At 38.4% G+C, this 21,720-nt stretch overlaps 1 protein-coding gene across 1 annotated transcript; it reads right to left on the reverse strand.

Annotated features, from left to right (window-relative positions):
* Window positions 1-6,774: 6,774 nt before the first annotated feature.
* On the reverse strand, window positions 6,775-18,550 carry LOC126782510 (uncharacterized). Its single transcript, XM_050507767.1, has 21 exons — window positions 18,251-18,550; window positions 18,083-18,167; window positions 17,605-17,644; window positions 17,264-17,512; window positions 16,965-17,064; window positions 16,813-16,887; window positions 16,380-16,478; window positions 15,584-15,700; window positions 15,332-15,447; window positions 15,035-15,134; window positions 13,676-14,016; window positions 12,880-13,210; window positions 12,503-12,711; window positions 11,796-12,014; window positions 10,954-11,140; window positions 10,029-10,270; window positions 9,422-9,514; window positions 9,223-9,324; window positions 8,523-8,877; window positions 7,885-8,022; window positions 6,775-7,810 (listed from the first exon to the last, which is right to left on the reverse strand). The coding sequence occupies exons 1-21, from the start codon at window positions 18,380-18,382 to the stop codon at window positions 6,860-6,862; spliced, it is 4,281 nt and encodes a 1,426-aa protein (XP_050363724.1). The 5' UTR covers window positions 18,383-18,550; the 3' UTR covers window positions 6,775-6,859.
* Between the last annotated feature and the right edge of the window lie 3,170 nt (window positions 18,551-21,720).

A 21,720-nucleotide genomic window follows, 5' to 3' on the forward strand; every position in this document is an offset into this window, starting at 1 on the left:
ATTACTATATGATTGACGAAATGTAACTGTAATGAGTTTATGAGTTATCTTGTAAAATCATATCGTAAATAAACATGGAAGTGATATATAGAGTAATTAAGGATGCATTTTCCAGGACATTGATCATAGAAACATTTTAGAGCAAGTTTACCCATTTGAATATACACTTTCACTACTTTTTGCCATGTTTGTTTCCACCAATGGGCGGGTCTTAATATTGTGGGTAAATATAACCCCTAGTGCCAATGTAAAATTCCAAATGAACCAATTTTTGTAGGTCAATAGCCTCAACCTAGTGACCCTAATTTAGTAGTTTGATTGAACTTACTTTTAAGACATTGTGTTGGTGCACGGATTAAAAAGTGCTTATTTTCCACTTGCATTTTCAAACAAGTAATGGGTAGTTTCTGTTCCCAAAACCGACTTTCCGTTAAACAAATGAGAGTTCCAAATGTTTTTTTTTAACGATAAAAAATTTCTTTTCTTTTTTTTTAACAAAACGATAAAAAAATCAAAAATATAAAGATTTTACCACCCTCACTCCTTCAAATCCGGGTGGCTCAAAACCAAACCCAACCACCACTTCTTGTGGCCACTATTGCAAGTCAAGGCCGGTGGCATTAACCCTAGCAGATGCAGCTTCCGCCGTACGAGAGGGAAAGAGACGTAACATCCGACACCACGGACAATCAATCAAGAACTAGCCCCACACCAACTCGTGGACGCGTGCATTCCACCTCTTAGCCCGACACCATAGTCATTAGTGCGTGGGACCTGACCCAGCGCGTGGCACACCAGCGATCCTAGATTTCGGTCCTTTTGGTTTATGCGTCGGCACAATGTTCGGAGAAACGTGGAAGATTGTAGAACGTTGATCACATATACCCTTGTCCGTTGTGATGGGACTCGTCATATAATAGTACGTTTTTAATCATGGTTAGTAGTACTTAATAGTAATTAAATATAACCATAAGATTTAATCTGAAAGGCCATTGGCTCTGGGCTCGGTGCTCCAATGACATTGGTTAAATCTTGAAAGAGAGTTTTCCACTCCACAATGTTTATTGGAAATCTCAGCCTTTTAAAAAAGCTCTGGCCTTTGGCCAAAACCAGCTGATAGAGTACTTTACTCTTCTGAGAAGCACTCAAACCCAAGCTTTGGTCTTCCTATCATCAAAAGAAAGAGACAAAATAAAAAAGAAGAAGCTTGAGTGTTCTAGCTTCTTCCAGTATCCAAAAACTTATGGGTTCTTATTACTGTCTTGCATGTTTGCTTTGTTGTTATGGCTTGGTCTGGTTTTTTCTGTTCAAGTCTGATTTTAGGGTTTGGAACTGATGCATATTATTACTGTTTTGGTGTGGTTCATCTGCCTGGTCAGATGGAACGTCAGGTTTTCTTTACAGTTGATCTTCATCATGCATCTGTTGGAAACGATTGAATTTTCATAATATTCTTCTTTTCTGTTAGTAGATAGTGGGTTTCAGTTCTGATTCGCCAGAAAGACATTTCAGTCCTGAGGAAAGAAATTTCATTTTCTTTATAGTAGTCTCAATTCTCAAATATGTAAAGTTGGATTGTTCCTGAATATTGTCTAAAATTCTTCAAAGTTTCAAGCTTGAAAGGATTTTGATTACCACCATATATTGAGTGACTGACTAAAGTTAAATGTTTAAAAAAGTCTTCATATAAAGCTTAACATCTAGGTTGTTCTGAGTCCAGTCTCAAATAATTGAAGGCTCCTCTGAATCTTTTGATTGGCTTTAATAGTATATATACTTCAACCATTTATTTTTCTTTGATGTACTTTCTTCCGATCTGGCTTTTCACAAGTAGTCGAAATTTTTAGTTTTTCCTTCTGATTTTCATTCATCATCACCAACTTTGCATCATATATGTCTGCCTAGTTTCTGTGGTTACTTCTTGAACGGAGGTCCTCTCTCTATATTACACTGGAGCCCTTCCTTTCTTTGGTTTATACTCCATGATTCAACCCCTTTGATCTATAAATTATAAATTCTATATATTGAAGCTTACATATTGTTGTGGTGCAAGAAAATCTTCTTATCAGATGTTATCCCTGGTGAACCCTTTAATCCATGAAGCAAGAGCCCTAGCTTGCATGTGATTTGTTCATTAGTATCATATGGCAGATTTTGGTTACTGGTTATGAGAACATACATTTCTAATTGCTGTTATTTTGTGATGTGGAAGTGTGGAACTTGTATGTCAAAGTTTAAATATTTGATTAGCGGAAATGATTTTTCTGGCTGAGTTTATTGGTGGTTTGGATGAGAGAGAGAGAGAGAGAGAGAGAGAGAGAGAGAGCACTAACATTGTGTGATTTGTTAATTGGTCATCTTGTTAATCACATTGTTTCTTCCAGAAGGGTTTACCATTAGCCTTTTTGCTGGTTGATGTCTATATGATTTGGAGATTTAAATGTTGATGAAGTAGAATGCGTAGTCATTGTTTATGGACTAATCTATTAGTGCATCAACATGGATGTTTAGTCTTGTTATTTACATCCCAGTCACTTATTTGGAAAGCTAATTTCTCTTGGTGATTCAATTTTACATTAGTTATATTTTTGAGCTCAGGAAACTTGGGCTTATGGTAGTTTTGTGAAAGTTCTCTAAACACTTATGGTACTTTTTTTTTTGTTAAGGATTAGTTCAGAAGAAGTGGAACATGATGTATAGCAGTGATATAAGATGATTTGATGAGGTAGAGATTTAAATTCATAAAATAGTACGTAGGATTGGTAGGAATGCAAGACAATCAAGAGTTGTTTTTTTTTTTCACTTGATGTATGGAATTGATTGATAGTTCGCTGATAATCGAAACCATATATTAGAGTTCATTTGGGTTAAACACTTGATATGTGATTATTCAGTTGAATTATTGAATAGAAAAGTAAGAAACAAATACAAAACTAGATATGAAATAACATGATTCTTAATGTGACCATATAAAATGATGGTCGATTGTTACATCAAAGTAAAGTGCTGGATTTGTATTGTCAGTGCTGATTTGCAAATTGCATGTGATAAGGTGTTCATTAATGTTATGTAGGTTTCCTGAAATTTTCTGATTAGTAGTATATTTTATATAGGTAAATAATCATGGTTGATGTCTTAGGCTTGTGATGCACTTAAGTCTTAAATATATATTTGTCATGTGACGGTTATCTGATCATGCCAACCAAGGACATTGGTTCCAGTCGTGGGGTTTCTATATATAGGCATGCACTGCTATATATTGGTGATGATTGTACCTTCAGTGTTAGTACTTTTGTATGATTTACTCTCTTATTTGTTTACCTTTGAAGTAACAAGTTTGGAATTTGCTAACTTCCTTTTTAATAATGTCATCTCGATTGTGGAAAACATTCTAATCTGCCTCGTTTCTATTGGGCGGGTGAGCTATGATTGGATTTGTTTGACGATGAGAGAGAGCACGCTTGTCAGCATCCATGACATAGTCATCCGTGTTTACGAGCGTGCTCCCTCTTATCGTCATACAATCGATCTAATCTTGTCACCTTTCCAATACAAACTCACTGGTGATTATAACATTGTATACGTAATTTATATATGTCAATTTCATAATCTCCCTTCATAATGGCTCATCACTTGCCTTTTCATGGTCGTCCTCTTTATGATATAGAGTTTAACTGCTCAAGAAGTAGCGACCAGTCATATGAAAAATAAAGTTTCTTTACGCATATATTCATTTATTAAAATATATGACTGGCAATGCATGGTAAGGTGTTGTGGAGATTAATTTGATGAGCATTATAGCATGTGAGACAGAAAACATGCAACATTTTAAAAAATTGGAGACTTGGTTGATCCGAATTCTGCAATATTTTGATTATAAAACAAACACAGATCAAAGTATTTGGTTGTTCAAACAATGAACGGGCTGGGGGGACAATGCGGGGATAATCCTCCATCCCCCTTACCAGGAACCCGCAAATACTTCTACAAGGAAGGAAGAAATGCTTCTTGGCTTTACTTGGCTACTAAGCTTACATTTTACGTTTCATTACAGTTGGCGAATGTTATTGACCTTTGTTCATTTAACACTATAACACTTATCATAGCTTTACATATGTCTGCACTGCATTAGTGTATCCTTAATATTCTTCGAACTTCAATTTGTGGCCACAATAAAGTTGCTGAATGCTAATTCGACCACAAAGTGGATGACAATAGGTTCATGGTCTTCTTTATTGATAAAAGAAGATATGCTCATAACTCTCCAGTAGCATGTTTATGTTTGGCATGCTCAAGATCTTTGATTATTTTTGGAGCTCTGCCAGAAGTAATTGCATCTAATATCCTTATTATAAGCCTTCTTTCCTATTATTGCAGTTATTCTTTTTCTCCAACTGTATAATTCAAGCAAGATTATAAAAGCATGCCTTTAGGAACGCTTTGAGCTGAGGCGCAATCTAAATGCAGCGGGCCTCTGGTAAAAGATTGCAGGCACAAAAAGTGCACAGGAGAAAAATGGTCAAGCCTCAGCTTACTGAATATTCCTGTTTTTTCTTTTCTTTTCTGAAAACAAAATAATAAGCAGAGGTTACTGAGTGATTATTGTGTTCTATTCCTTCAGATGTCTAGTTATCTATATTATCATCTTACTGTATATAACTATATATTACTTCATGTGTGATATCCATGCTGTAGTGTTTTATCTTCATACGCAATCTGCTGTAGTTCGGTATCAAGCAGAGAATTTTATAGGAAGTCTGATTACAAAAAGCTGATGTCATTTTGAAAATGCTTCTGCTAGCCACAATAACCTTGGTTAAGCCTTCTCCTTTTTCAATCTTGATTTCTAAAATGGATTGAGTCACCAAATCCACCTGTTTGCAACATATTCACATTCAGTGACATTACCTAAATGAAAGGGCTGGACCTCAAATATGTATTAGAGGAACTTTTGTTTTTGTTTTTGATGATGCTGGGTACTTAGGTAACCAGTCAAGGCAGTCGTCTTCATCCTTTAGGTGTGCTGTGTGTGTAGGTTTTTGCTACTGTACCTTATTGAAGTCAGGTTTTGCGTACCCTCTAATTGCATGTACTGAATACTGATTTCTCTATGCTTGCTTTTCTGTTCTTAATAGGAACCTTTATTAATTAGTTCTTCATGTTTTGGATTTCTCCTGTGTTCGTGAGATCGATCTACATCCTAAGAATTTGTTTGCTACAGATTTTCTTTAGCAGCTCCTGTTGCAAGGTTGTGGATGCTGTCCCCTTTGGTTTGATGAATTATCCATTCTGTTGTTCAGACCTTTAATATATAGTTATTCTGACCAGTACAAGGTTTCGATCAGTTCTAGTTCGGATGAAAACCCTAGCTCAGTGGTCTATTGTGCGTGCTAGATGATTGCCTGAATAGCGGAAGTTTGACGACAGTAACAGACTACAGACATGCATGGAGTACAGACATTCCAATTGCACATCTCCGAGTCTTTTTCAGCCGTCGAAGCACACTTGCATTTCGTCCAGTTTCCTAGTTCCAGGCCTCCTTCCCAAGCCTTAAGGACAATCTTGTGACCGGGTACTGTGACCTTCGGATGCCAAATGTCCTTGAGACCACCTAATGCATCCAAGGTAGGTTAATTATTATACAGATGGCATGTAAACATGCTATATTCTCAATCTTAAGTTCTGTTTTCCAACACAAATGCCTCAAAATCTATAACTGGGAGGAAAAGTCCATATATCCACCCCTTCAATCCATGATATGAAATTCATGAATACCAAAATCTTTATTGTAAAAGGTTGAACACGTTAGAATTTCAATTTTAAACGGACATTGGTAAAGTAGTGGTGCTGGAACGCACAAGCCAAGAGTAGTAGTAAATCCAGTGGTTCTAGACTTGTAGCTTCGTACGGTGAACCAGCTGGTAAGTAATCTATGATGAGTGGGAGAGGATGAGCCAGGAGTAATTAATCTGTCATCCATCACTTGCACGGGGTCTATAGGGTTCAAAGAAAATACTTACATATTTGAACGTTAGATTATATTTTCTTTACACTTCATTTTCCTGGTACGTGTTACAGTAGTAGCTTTACCTGAAAATTCAAACAAAAATGTACAATCATTTTCCTCGAAACTCAAAATCGGAGCATTCTGCTCTGCTCCAGTACTATCGTGGTCCAACGTTTAAGCAAAAAAATAAAAAAGCAGGGATGTTGACACGTGTCCTCCGACAGGTTTAGACCACGATGGTCTTGGACCATTTCAGAACACACCCTCAAAATCTTCCAAGAACTAAATAGAACAAAGGCGGTGGCGGAGGTGAGATTGCGGGTACGGTGATCCTTTTCCTTGTAGAGGGGAAATAAGCGTATCGGGGAAAGTCCACTTGCTCTTGATATGGAATTTTCCATCAAACCATAGCAGGAAACAAATGACCGGCATAACAAGAAATTCTTTTGTAGGGGCTAATGGTTCATGCTAAGAACTATCATGAAATCAATCGAATTTCCAAATAGAGAGAGGTTTTTAACAAGACAATAACTTTCAAATAAATACAAAGCTGTGATGCAATGCCTGTTTATACCCTCACCAACTCAATATCTGAATTCAACATCAAAAGGAGAGAAGAAGACGTTAAGGAAGAATCAATAGTACACTGGATGGGTAATCCAACACATGCCAAACTTTACATGAGCTAAATTATACACATGGGCCTGCTGCTACTTCAAAATGGTATCCCTCGGCCACAGTTAATCGAATTGAGAAATCACCGTTTCCCTTATATGACAAAGGCCACGGAGCTTTGGGAGAAAATCACATATCTGGCAGTCATCTGATACACAACAGGTTTCTATTTATAAGTTAATTAAGCCAATCATCACTTATTGGCAATCTTGCTGCTGGCACCTGAGGTCGGGTTTGTAATGGTGGCATCTGGATTGGGACCTGTGGTTGTAGCACTTGTGATGGGGTCTCTGACTGTGGCGCTTGGAATGGGACCTCTTGTTGTGGCGCTGCGGCTGATGCTGGGGCTTCCTGTTGTGGCACTTGGGATGGCGTCTCAGGTTGTGCCGCTTGGGATGGGGTCTCCATTTCTGGCGCTTGGGATGAGGCCTCAGGTTGTGGCGATTGGGATGGGGCCTCAGGTTGTGTCGCTTGGGATGCCGCCTCAGGTTCTGTCGCTTGGGATGGGGCATCATGTTGTGGCGCTTGGGATGGGACATCAGATTGTGGTGCTTCCGATGCTGAATCAGATTGTGGTGCTTGGGAGGCTCCATCAGATTGTGGTGCTTGGGAGGCTGCATCAGACTCTGGTGCTTGAGAGGCTGCATCAGATTGTGGGGCTTGCGGTGGCGCATCCGATGGTGCCAAATCATTCTTAGAATTTTCTGGGACACTTTCTCCAGAAGCAACTGGAGCTGGATTGCTGTCTGTTGATGAAGCAGGATGTTTATTGTCTGAAGTGGTTTCACCTGATTTGGATTGTTGTGGCGCAGTTGAAGGGGCTGGTGTAGCAGCAGGGGCTCCTTCTAACAACAGTGGCTTGCCTGGTTGCTGCAGTGAATTTTGAGCCCCTGGAGGCGGTTTCTTTTGAACAGCCATAGCAACTGTAAGAGATGGCATCCCTGGAGGAAGGATTTCAATTGGTGGTTTCTTGGCAGCGTCCGCTAAGCTTGTAAGCTTGGGTTCCTCCAAAGAAGCCAAAAATGCTGCTGCTGCATCTGTTTTTTCTAATGGGGTGTGCTCAACCTCCTTTTGTAACATTTTATTCCATGCCTGAACCAAGTTCTTCAATGTTGGTCTCCCATGAGCCTGCAATATCCATGATGTCAGATCACAGTAATGAACACAAGAATTATGTACGAGTATATGTAAAATTGTCATACATGGGCATGAAGCACAGCCTCAGCAAGCATTCCAGTATCCTGCCAAGCCTTCTCCATAAGGGCATTGTCTCCCAAAACTGCAGCTGCGAATGCTGCTTCGCGTCCAGCTCCAACGGATATTAAATTATTTACCAAATTCTGCATCACATGTCGACAACGTATTAAAACTAACCTTTCAGTGAGAGTAATGTGGAACACAGCTATGACAAAAGTACACCATTGATATTCCGCAAAGGAGCACATTACATGTCAGGAAATAGTGTGCTGGAGAAGCATAAGGAAAAAAGAAAAAGGACGCCACGGTCAATTTTCAGTATATTGTTCAAAGAAAGAGCACCCAGCACAGTTTCAAATATCAATATCGACAACAATATCACATGCATTAAATTTCAGATGCGTTTTTTTACTGACGTATTCTGTTTGGGTAGTGAAACTCAGATCCTATTATGCAGTCCACACTCCGTGTATCTTTTTTCAGTATTGTGAAGACAATAATAGGGAGTGTGTTTTCATTTTATAAGAGAAAAGGTGTGGATTGAAAATTTAATCTGAGACTTTCATTCTCCTATGACGTGTAAACCAAAAAATTTGGAAGCACCAAAAAGCAAAATAAACATGTCCAGATATAGATAGCATACACTAAGCCGTGTCAACTCTTGATGATTGGCTAACCGAAGAGCTTGTCCTCTTAATTCATGACCCTGTAAGGCGCCTTTCACAGAAGCCGCAGCAGCCAACCTCTTAAGAGCCTCCCGAGCAATTTCCCTCTGTCCAGTAGCATCTGCGGCATCAATAAGATCCAAAAACTCCTTTGTAAACTTCACTATTCCTTGGACAGCTTCCAATATGTTCTCTTTCTTAGTTGTTACAGTTAGAATGTCCTTCAAATCAAATCCTGAATCTTGCCCCAAGTCCCTGCTGTTGCTCATTGTGAGAAGGCACTGGAGAGCTCTTTTTATATCACGGCTCTGCATGGCCAAATCAAACTCCAACCTACAAAATGAGAATAAATTATAAGTTTCAAAATGAGATCATGGAAGCTTCTTGGATGCTGTAGTTCAGGAAATGAGTTAAAAAGCCTGTTATTGTCATATTATTGCAGAAAATGATTAAAGACAGAAATAATGTGTCAGTCTGCCAGACACATCACATTGAATCGACCTAATAAACTAGGATACGACGATATCAATATACGGGCAGATTAATACACAGTTATTCCACCCCCAAAACAATATACACTGGAAACAAAAGATCATAAACCCATAAAAATGTAAATTGTTGAATAAGCAAAACAGTAAACTATACTGTGAGTCTGTGACATCAAATATGCAAGTATACCTCTTAGATATTCCAGGCAAATGGAGTGCCTCAGTAGCATAACCCATCCCTAGCAGAAACTGTGCTAAATCATCATGATGTTCTCTACCTAGTCTACTTGCCCTGCATAAGAGAATAACTTGTAGCATCAAATCATCAATATAAGATATCGGGAAGAGAAAGAAATCTCATGTAAAACTATAGAATGAATGACTGATACCATTTCACAGCACTAACAGCATCTCCATAAGCAGCAAGGCAGCGGCAGCGGATACCAGGGTGGCTGAGGGATAAGGCATGAGCACTCATGTATCTGCCAGAAAGATTTCAAGCAGTTAAACAATCAAATTTCTTCTATGATAAAAACTTCAGCTACAACCATGCATGAAGGTAACACGTTATGTCCTTTAACAATCAGACTGAGACCACAGTACTAGGTAGCCAGTTAAAAGTAAAAACAAAGAAAAGTGCCAATTTACTGCACTAGAATATTAGGAAAAACTGACCAAATTATTTAAAAGATTTCAGTAAATAAAAATTCATATTTTCCTGTCCAAGACTTCTTTCGGATCCAAATAAAACCTCACCGTAACTTTATGATAAACTCACAAATGTATGAAGCAACATTAAGCATTACTATCTGAATAAGTTATGTGGTTCTTACTTAACAAGTGTATATGATAAAGAATGGAACAACAGAAAGGAATTGCTTAGTGTTACCATTCATATAATTATTGAATGATCTGATAAGAAATGTTTTATGGGCATAAAATAACAACATAGAAGTACTAGCAGCTTGAACCTTAAGCAAGAAGGGGGTTCATTACCTATCAATTAGCCAAAGAACCCCATCTTTGACGCCCACCACAACCAGAGGTCCTATAGGTCGTTTCTGCTCTATTGGAAAGCGAGTAACTGCAACTGAGACCCCTCCACCACCAACAGCCACCTCATTAACCTTTCTTTCTTCTGTCATCCCAGAATCATCTCCATCAACTCTAGATAGCTTTGACAAGGTTAAGAACGGGGGCACAGATGGAGCATGCTGAAATGAGGCTAATCGCACCACCTAAAACAGGAATGAAAAAAAAGTTTGAAATTTCCATTAAAAAGAAATATGATTTTAATATATAGCATTTGGTCATAACTCATCCGCTTACTATATTTTTATATAAAGTTTTAAGCTGCGCATCCTATGAAAGATGAAGACAACAACTTGGATTTTTTATTTTTTATCCTTTTTCTATTTTTTTAGGATGAACTTGGATTAAATATCTGAATGTTAGAAAAACAGAACTTACAGGTCCTAATAAAGGCAATCTTCTGTAATCAATAAAGAGTATTTTTACTGGCATTTTCTTAATAATTCGCTATGCAATGAGTAATCCAAATGTCAGAATTCAGAAACAGAACTCTGATGTTAACCTATTTTTAGTGTATCTTGTAGATATAAACAATCGTACAGTGAAGTTTTCTGGATACAATTTGTTATAAAACACCAGATGCTTTCGCCATAAGGAGCAAGTCCAAAGAAACTGAACAAAAACTTATTAACATCTATGCCAATATGGATGCCCAAGAACCTGCCAGTCACGATGAACGTCCCCCTTTCCCCTCCCTATATGGAGGAAAAGGGGAAGAGAGGGTAGTACATGGTTATGCATACCCAAGGGATTCCTGCCATCACTAATAATGTTGAATGAAAGGTCGGCACTAAGCCCAATAACTCATACACTTGGGACCTCTTCTTACCTGTAGCATTGGGGGCCTCAATGCTATTCTTTCTTGATTAGCAGATTGAGGACCATCGACTGCAATTAGTGCTAAATCACCATGCTCAACAAGGGCTTTCGCTTGTGCCTCCTTAAGCTTCATCTCATCTTTCCTCTTTTTTGTTTCGATATCAATTGCTGCGACCCCAGCATCCACAAAAACGCACCTGGAAAAAGCAGCAACCAAAGATGCATGCTTATACTTCACAATATTTTTTGACACACAATCAGTCCATTTTACGTTTCATTTTTTACATCAGTGCTAAAATCATATCGTCTCTTGACACCAGTTTTACCAACCAGTAAGGGTTTTTAATGTATATAGGTCTTGATTAAATTACTGTTATTGTTGCTTCCAGGGGAAAGGCAAAGTTAAGTCGGCTCCCGATTTCTTGAAATGCATTAACATTTGTCACTTAAACCTTAGTTTGTGTTTTCTCTACGAGCTATGATTGCTTGAAATGATAACCTTTTCTTTTAAAAAAGATTTTAATGATTATGCACCAGTCACTAGTTTTTAACAAAGGCCAAATTAATCCATTGTAAAGGAAAGAAATATAGCCTAACCACATAATATTTTATAGACGGAGAAGATATACACCCAAAGACTTCAGTGTTAAGAATTCTGACATTGTTGTGGCAACAGACATGTAGCATCATACAAACAAGTCTAAGGTACTACAAATCTAACTCGTCTAAATTGGCTAATTGACTTAAAATACTACAATTTAACAGTACTTTCCCCACCAAAAAAAAATCAAAGATAAATCCTCGAATCTTTAATAAAAAAAATAGTATTTTGGGAAAAGTATTATATCTTACTCGATGGTGGTAGGGGTGACAACAAACAACTGTCGCCGATGCCAAACAGCACCAGTAGCATTTGGAATTGCAACATCTCCCAGGTATCTATATTGTGGGCGTAAAGACGATATGACTATGTATTTCTGATATGCAAAAGCGCAATACTCAACCGTTTGATCCCATGCTGTCCATTCTGGATGAGGAAGTAGACCACCAACAGGTTGAAAAGTTTCCCAACTGCATAGTTAAAACGATTTATTATTAATAGTAAATCATATCGTCTCATAGCCATATATAAATAAATAATAGATAAATAACTTATGCAAGTACAGCACAACATCCTTTACCAATCGACATTAAAAATATATCTGGATGTGGACACGTTTGGAGTATTCAAACATATTCAAAAGTCTGTAGCTTCTCAAAATAGGCAATACAGGCAACCACATATAGGAGCAAAGTTCAAGCATCATTCTACGAGAACTGATCACACAGAGGGTAAATGAGTTGAGTCGGCAAAAGCTTGCCTAACATTATTTTTTGTTTTTAACATAGATTTAAATTATCCAAAACACCTGACCTGCAAGCTAGTAACAAAAAGAAAACGATGAAATGAAACGGAATAAAAAGTTTCCTAGTACAATAATTTGAAATGAAGAATATGCTAATTCGTATCTTCACTACTATCACACTGGCAGGAAAAGTAACATAACAAAAATCTTTACCTATATAGCTGAAAATTTTGGGGTGTAGCCTCAGCTGGAGACTTAGAAGAAAAATCATCATAAGTGGAAAAAGAAGAAACACCAGCACCTCCAAATCCAGACAGGGGCATGGATTGAATTGTTGAAATAGCGGTTGCAGCAACTGGACTAATTCTCCTAGATGTTCGATATGCAACACCAAGAAGTGCCCCTCCATGCAATCCAATGACCTGGGAAATATAAATGAGTTATAGAAATTACTAAATGATCTTCATCAATAGTTTGAACGATGAGTCCATCATCAATGCATATCCACTGACTGGGTGCATAAACCTGATAAGATATTTGAAGGCTAGAATACATCTTTAACAACAAACCAGACTGAAGAGAATACTTACCGGGTCAGTGCGACCACCTATGGATCTCATTAAAATATTTGAGGTGCCATCATCCAGCAGAATACGAACTTGTACATTGGCTGCAGAAGCAGCTGATGCTGCTGCAGCAGCAGCTTGTGCTGCAGCTGCAGCTGCTTCTTTTGCTTTTCTGGACGAACTACCCTTGTGAACTACAGGAATTCGAGGAGGCAATGACGCTTCCAGTATGGCAAATCTGTCACGGCATGTGTCCCAAGCCAAAAGCCTGGCACTGCCTGAATCAACTACGGACCAGTCACTAACTTTGTAAATAGAGAAGTACGGAATATCTGGCCAGACTATAGCAAGATACCTGCAACAAAGCATATGGAAAAATATATACATGTTAGAATTGAAGCTCCAAAATGCAATATGTTGGACTCGCACTACACGAAATTTCAGCTGAGACATGCAAATAGTCACCAAATCAGGTGGCAGTGTCTCATTTATTTTTAACATGGGCATTATTTATCATTTACTCTACATCTGCTGTGAGACCACATACTCTAGATGAATTAATTTTTAATAGAGCATGTGGTCTCACATTCAACACGTAACATTTCCTTTCACCTGGCATGTGTCATATCAGAAATGCACACAAGTAGATGCAAAATTTAAACACAGGCATTGTGACCAAGAAGCATTTTTCGTTGCTTCTATGAATGTTCAATAAACAAACCCTGAAATTACTAATTGAACTTGATAATGCAATCAAAAGTGCAGCACATGAAATGTAGGTAGCTAAAATAAAACAACTATAGCGCCAGATGCAACTTACTTTCCCGAACTGCTTACAGAAAGAACCGAATACGAGTCATGCGGAACAGGCGTACTAATGTGCTTCTTAATCTGTTTGACATGTAACGTTTCAAGTGAATCTCCCTTCAAAGAAGCATTATTTCCAAGAGTTGGATTTGCTGTCTGGGATAACTGAAAGTTTATTAGCTTAAGTTCCCTTTCAATAACATACACAGCAGAATGCTCTCGACTTCCTGATGGTGTTAGTAGGGGAGCTACAGCTGGAAGAGATTTGGGATCAAATTCACTGATAATAATACCGACGTTGGTCCCAGTAGCAACCAGATGAGGCTGTAAAGGATGTGCAACCATACAGTATACCTGCAATACAGCCAATGAATGAAATTCATTATAACTTGACAACATTCGTTGGAATACTGTCAAACATACTTTGACAACTGAATGGTTTAAAAGTCACAGAACTAATGAACCTAACTTCTTAAAGCGGGAAAGAGATATAGAATTTAGTCTAAAAGTCAGAACTGAATGATTTAATAAATCACAACTTAATGAATGAACGTGACTTCGGGAAAAGGATATAAAAATGGTTTAATAAGTGATAACTGAATTTTGTTCTTTAGGTGCATAGCAGAGTAGTTTATCTCTCTTTTGAATTCCAACTTTCTATATTTCATTTCAAAATTGACCAATCTACTTCAGAGTAGATCTCACAGGCAACAATATTTTGTGTTTCTTCTAGATTCCTATGAAGTTGTGTCACAGAAACAACAAAGAATTAAACATGACTTCCACCTAGACGAATTGATAAAGTGCACATGGGTTGGAAATGCTAAGATTAAGGAAAAAGAGAAAAACTGTGGGGAAAGTTGAATTCCCAAAAAATGCAGGAAACATAAGCATTACCCTCTAAAAATGATTAACAACAAAATATCTGGTCATAGTGCACATGCAATATATATAGTTGCAGTAAATAAAAAAATTTAGTTCAACTATAACAGACCCAAATTGTCATATAGAGTAGGATTTACGAATCTGCATTAATTTTGCCGCCAGGTTCTAAGGTTTCCTATCCAAGAAAAAAAAATTAAGATCTGTGAACAATTCTCCCTCCGTGACCAAATAGTTTTTAAGCAGCAGTTGAAATGTCATATTTAGTAAAGAAAATGAGTAAAGATAAAAGGACGACCTCTGCAAAATGGTCTGCAAAAAGTTCACCATAACTATAAAATACTTTTAGACATTGCGAAAGTCAACAGTTCTCAAAGCCTTGATTAAGATTTTACTTCTCAAACAAATGACAGCCTGGATGTATAGCTCAAGTCTTTTTTTAATATAGAATAATATCAATTCCTGATAATTTTTATAAAGAGAATCTTACCCTAATTTTCTTATTGGGAGCGATCACATGTGGAGGGATCAGAGAAGAAAGTTCACACAACGGCCTTGTGAGAGCAGAGTAAGTTGGGTGTTCAATGGCCCTGACAATGTTTCCGAACAATTCTTATTGATATCCATCACAAATAACCAAAAGAAAACATTATTTTGTCACAGTTCATAACCAAGCTATAACTAACTTTTCTTGGTCAACATCCCAGATTCTCATCAAAGAGCAAGGCACACTTGAGAATTATAATGAGCATAACACTAGAAACATATATAGTACATAACTACATACCATATATTGGAATCTTTTACGCAAGTCAATATATCAAGGTTTGGAGCACGAGGGTGGCACCAGGATGCCACACTATGGCAAGCTAGTTTAGAGACAGGTTTAATGCGTCGCAGCTCCTGATACATAATGAAAGAGAAAAGCGGGAAAATGAAACACAGACATCAGTTATATCAAAATTATAAGCTCCAACAGATTTCTGATTAGGACAAACACTTCTCATACACATTTAGCATTTTCTTAAACATTTGGTACCTTGAAAGAAATCGTGTCCCATATAGCTAATGTCTTATCTGCACCAATTGAGATAAGCTGAGGAGCTGCTCCAATCACTCTAGAAAGTTCAACAGCCACAACCCCACCATCATGTGCCTATAAGCATCAAGAAAGAATTGTATGATATGCTGTCTCTGTTATCTGTGCATGTCGATATTAATTCTGTACTATATTTATAGAACATGAAATGCGTGCATGCATAAAGCCCCCACCCTTCACATGAACGCAAAAGAATTACTAAAAAAAGGAAAGAATAAGTCAATTCACACATTTACTAGTAGGATTGCACACTTTACTAATGAAAAAAAAAACTGTGGATACAAAGTCCATGATCTCCAGCATAACATCCTTAGCAACAATCTTAAAATTCTCAATAATACTTTAGTATAAAAGGGTAGAAAACAACCATAAGGTGGACGTCTCCAGCTTAACCCACAAGATAAAAGCTTACTGTCAAATCAAAATTCTCAATTCCATCAAGAAGAAACGAACTAAGAGTATTATTTTATAAACGGTCCAACAAAGATGCCTAAAGAGAACCTAATGGTTTAATTATATATAACCAAACGAAACAAGAACATCAAAACCCAAATTCCCAAAGTCAAATATTTACTCTTATGGCAATGAAATGGGTCCGCAAAATCACAATATTGGATGTCTTCTATCTATAGTAGAGAGCAGGCTGAACATATGGCTACATTGTCTTTAAAAAATAAACATTAATAAAATGACAACATCTACAAGGCTTGGTGTGAAAGAATAAGGAGATAATTGCCTTTATACTGAGCTTGGGTACGAGTTCTCTTGAATCTTGAGCATGATCTGCACTCCAAACTACAAGCAAACCATCATTACCCCCAGAGACCAGGAGAGCCTGCAATAAAATTTCAATCAGGGCAAAGAATGTAAAAGAAAATACATACAATACTTATAGCTCCAACACATGATTTTCATATCTGCAAATTCCCCAGAACCTTTCCCGGTTCCAATTTTTTATCATCACTGACGTTTGAATGACGAACCACTTTGATGAACATGGAATCTAAATCATCTTTTAAAACAAAGAAAGAGTAACATTCTGTGAATTTTCAAAGGTACAAACAATATCATACAGGAAACTGAACATAGGTATTTAGAATCAGAAAAAGAATTGTTACATGAAAATCATGGTTGAAAACAAAGCCAGCATAAACACACTACGAACTTACCTCACCAGAAGTAGACACAAATGTCATCAAACAAGCTATGGATCCTTTGTGACCTCCGGTGTATCTTCTTACAAGCTGAATGAAACAAGAATATCAAACAAACCAATGGTTTTCATGGCAAACAATGATGGGAAATTTAGAAATGTGCAAACCTTCCACGTCATCATTGAAAGTACTCTAATAACACCATCTGATCCACCAAAAGCTACAAGAGGAACATCACCAACAGCAGATCTAGAAAGGAATTCCATACTAAAAGAACACGAGGACAAGAGATAAACGGACAGCACCAAAAATGTCAGTTTCATGAAGAGAAAAACAAAACAAGTGTGTAAGTCTTGGCTTCCAGAGTCAGAAACACACCAGAATCGATTTCAATGAATTATGAAAGCTACTCTGTTAGTGAATAACAACATCAACAAAAATAAGGATAAAAGGAATAGTGTCTTGCCAGAGAAGTGATTTGTTGTCCAGTTCTTGCTTTGGCACATCACGGCCGCGCATTGTCACCAAGTCCAAAAATATGGCTTTGTTTTCACAACAGATGACAAGAAAGTGTCTTCCTTTGGTTGTTGGAGCAGGAGAACTAAATGGTGATGCTACATTATTGACAGCCGATGGAGCCTCCGCAGCGGCAGAACGGTTGCGCCAAAGTTGCCAAAAGCGCACGTCATCATCGTAAAAGTTTACCTGCTTAACACTTTTTTGAGACACAGCATGTCCTCAGGCCTCAGTGTGCATAAAGGCTGCAATAAAAAGGAAAAGAACAATGCAAGTGCTGTGGTCTTTTACCTCCCACCACGCATGGCTTCAGTAGGTTTCCCCTTGGAGTCTATCAATCACATACAAACAACACAATTACAAAAATACATTAGTACCAGTACGAATACATATAATAAATAATTACACATTATTGAGTTCTCCGGTTTCCTGACGCAAGTTTAGAAATCCTAACGAGTCACATTAGCTACTTGTTTTACTATCTTCTTAAGTGAGCAATGTTCCAGTTAAAGCAACACAATGTGAAAGATGGCAATACTGAGAATCCATTTCAAACAACACAATGTGGCAAATGTACCGTCGCAATTACATTGTAGTTCTAAGTAAAATGTTATCTAAAATCTTTCTTATTTCATGTATGTAATCTTCTTAATGATTCTTCATAAATCTTTGAGTTACTTCTTGAGCTAAACTTCAATAATTAGGTAATTGCAAATGAGAAGCAGTTGCTGAAATTGAATAGTCGGAAATGAATTAAACGATTCAGTACCTGTTTCACCCTCGGCGAGCTTCTCCAGCTTGGCTCCGACCAAGCGTCGGTGGTCGACGCCGCCGGCTTTGAGCTCGTAAATCACCTGAGAATCAAAAACGAGAGTTAAAACAAAGACCACAAATCGAACAAGGAGGAGAAGAAAAGAGAGGAGGCGAGATTGGGAACCTGGCGGTGTTCCCAGTTCCAAACGGAGACGTGATCGGAGGCGTCGGCGCTGACGAGCCATGGATGCGTGGGATGCAACTGAATCTTGACGATCTTCTCGTTCGACGGACGGAATGCTTTTAACCGCAACATTGATCGGAATTTTGGATCGGAACTCGATTAGTGAATGGGTTTCAGATCAGCAACGCATTATGACCTAAACGGAGAGATGGGAGGAGCAGAGATGAAGATTTTTGTAGCCAAAATTTGAAATGCCAGATTGCTCTTCTCTCTGCTTATTATGACCAGATCGGGGAGGTCTCTCTTTTCGTCTCCTTTCTTTTCTTTCCACCGCCAGCGCGATTTACCGCGCGGTCAATCTATTTGACTAGCCGCATCAGACTCACCTTTTGTTACAGTCATTTTTTTTTTCTGATTGTTGTGAAGTGTTGGAGCTTCAAAATAATTGATTTTTATCGGCTGATTGTTGTCAATACTTTTCTATACGGCAGATGGCATAAATTGAAAACAATGATACAATGAAGACATGTAAATATGTGCTATAACATTCAACTATTGATGTGGTAAATATGAGTTAGAGCCAATGAGCATAAAATGTTACTAACACGTAAGAAAATGTCAGAAGTGTTTCAGGATGAAATAATTGTGTATTATTGAATGATATGGGGGCCTATATATAGGCATTACAAAACCACAATCCCGTAGGATTCGGAGTCATAATCTATTACGGAGATGCTAATCTATCTCCTAACATGAAACCTATTAGGCTAAGACACACATAAGGGTAGAATAGTAATTCTCCCGGAACACTTCCCCTTGTGTCGCATGCCTAGGTTGCATGGTGCACACATCGTTGCCTCGGTAAAAACCTTGTCAAGCAAAACAAAAACCTCTTGGGTAAAACAAAAGCTTGATCGAAGGGAAAAAGAGCACAACGCACCGTCTACATTTGATAGCATCATGTGAGCTAGACTCCCCCTAAAGTCTACGAAACAACTCCCCCTGATTAGTGCCATAATCATGGAGTACAAAGAACAACGTATACAACGTTCATTACATGGTTCTCAAACGTAGTCTTGGGCTAATGATTAATCATTAATCTAGCCACACATCCTTAGATCATCCATGCTATACTTAGCCAAACTTAGATCTTAGGAAACAAGATTGCATAACAACTCAAAACAAGAGTTTGCAATGAAAATCAGATTCTCGGGTAGAATGACATTCACTCACTTAAATGGTCATAACTTCTTCGTCAACATAGGTATCAGCGAACCGTAAAATGTTCTGAAAAGTAGACACCCGTGTCTTTCCAGTGACATAAGGTTCACAACCTCATCCGATCGGAGCAGTTCACAATGATCTGTCGAAGTTGACTGACTTGCAAATTTCCGGACAGGACTGTCCTACTTTGCTAAAACGGCCATAACTCACTCAATATGATAGCTATGAACGAATGGTTGATGTCCATGGAAATTATACACATAGGCCTTTCCAACGGTACCAATTTCACCATATATCATCGAGCGAGCTGTCTTGTAGGTCTCGTTGAAGTTGACCTACGAAACTGGACAGATTCTGATTTGTCACATTTAATGTGTCTTTCGCGAAAAGAATGGGGGAATGGACCAATGAAGGACTGATTTTGGTCCAAGACGGAACCGTACGCATCCTCTACGCTACCAGTGTCGACTGCTACACCAAGGCATACGTTGATGTTGCTGGAGCTGCTGGCGGCGTTGGTGTGGATAGGATTTGTGTTGGTTCACTGAGTGTAGAACTAAACTCATGTCAAAGAAGCAATGCAAGTCCAATGACAATGCATAGGCGCATAGCTAATCACGTCATAATGAAAGCAATAGTGTCCCAACAACACTAACATGTATGAATGTATAGCTCATTGAATCTCTTCATCATCTATACTTAGACGGAATAGAGAATCAAGAATTAGCTTCATATGAACACATATGGGTATGAGTTCTTGCAACCGATTGTACTACGTTCTCTCGAATGTCGCAATCTGATTACATAAGCTCTCCGTGGTCTGGAGGCATTTAAAGTCCCTCGGGCACTCTCATATCTGCGTCAAGATCCCTTTACAGATATTCTATGACCACTATCATATGCTGCAAATCAGTTTTCATGGACACTACTACTGATCAAGTAGCGGAAAGCAATTATGTCCATAACGAGAGAATATAACTCATCGTAGTCAATACTAGGATAATGAGACAATCTTTGCGCCATAAGTCCTGCATATATCGCATGACTTCATCTTTCTCATTACACTTACGAACAACGACCAACATAACAAGTCTAGTTCAGCCTGTATTGATTCTTTCCACTTCGGTCAAGTTGCTCATCGTTGATGCTTTACAACGGAATAAGAGCATAAGCGAATACATCATCAATCATGGGAGATCAATACATTAAACACACGCGCGCGCTGTATACGATCAATTCGTGAGATTTCTATTCTTCTCTAACATCAACAAAAGGAGTCTGTAGCGTCCCACAGAAACTTAGTTGATACACATGTTTAGAGAATATCTCTTGATGATGGGCAAAATACTTGTGCCTACGCACTTCGCTTCTTTCTAGTTTTGATTCTAGAGAATAATGGTCTCCCCCTCATCTAGGCAGGAGCCAAGACCGAAGCTATGACCCTTACTAGTCCATCTTTGCGTTTGCCGCCCTTGTTTTGTGGTGCAATGCCACGGGCGCCGACAACACCACAGCGTACGATGGTGCCATCGCCGGCTTCCTTCCCACTGTCAGGGATGGTGCCAACGGTGCTAGGACCAGGTCATATGAAATTCTCTCATATTCTGAGAGTTCCAACCTTACCGGCACATCACAGCATTTATGTGCGATCTCGTCACTTTCGCAATATCGGTAAAGTCATTAAGCATCGAATCTTTGACTTTCTGGAGGTCGATAATGCGTTGCACATTTGCTCACTTTGAGTAGTGCGGGATCTTAATGAGACATAGTGCCACACTACGTCAATTCCTGGCGTTAAAACCAGAATGGGAGCATTCCATATCTCCCCCTAACGACGGGAAATATGTCTCATCAAAGTGACCGTCTGCTAATATCGCAGGATAGAGATCAACGGTTGTAGATTGGAAATAGCGGACAAGTGTTGGTGATTCATAAATCATAACCAACCCGAATACTTAATCGTTTCAAGTAGACCCATTGAGATAACTACAATAGAGGCACATAAATAACTTTAACCAAATAGGCGTTAGTGACAAGAACATTGGGATCGTATCCAGTGACCATCTGGTACGCACTAAACACTTGGCAAGTTGTGGGTCTGAAACGAATAAGTGTCGCTGCATGCAACATCATTACATATCCCCATGCAAAAATCGGTAGGTTAGTACCCATAACCAAGTCCGAGCTCTGCTAGATCGTGCGGTGAATGAACATGAGGAATAATATGTTCAACGACGATCCTAGTA

This window comes from Argentina anserina, chromosome 2 (genome assembly GCF_933775445.1).
Source record: "Argentina anserina chromosome 2, drPotAnse1.1, whole genome shotgun sequence".
Taxonomy (NCBI): Eukaryota; Viridiplantae; Streptophyta; class Magnoliopsida; order Rosales; family Rosaceae; genus Argentina; species Argentina anserina.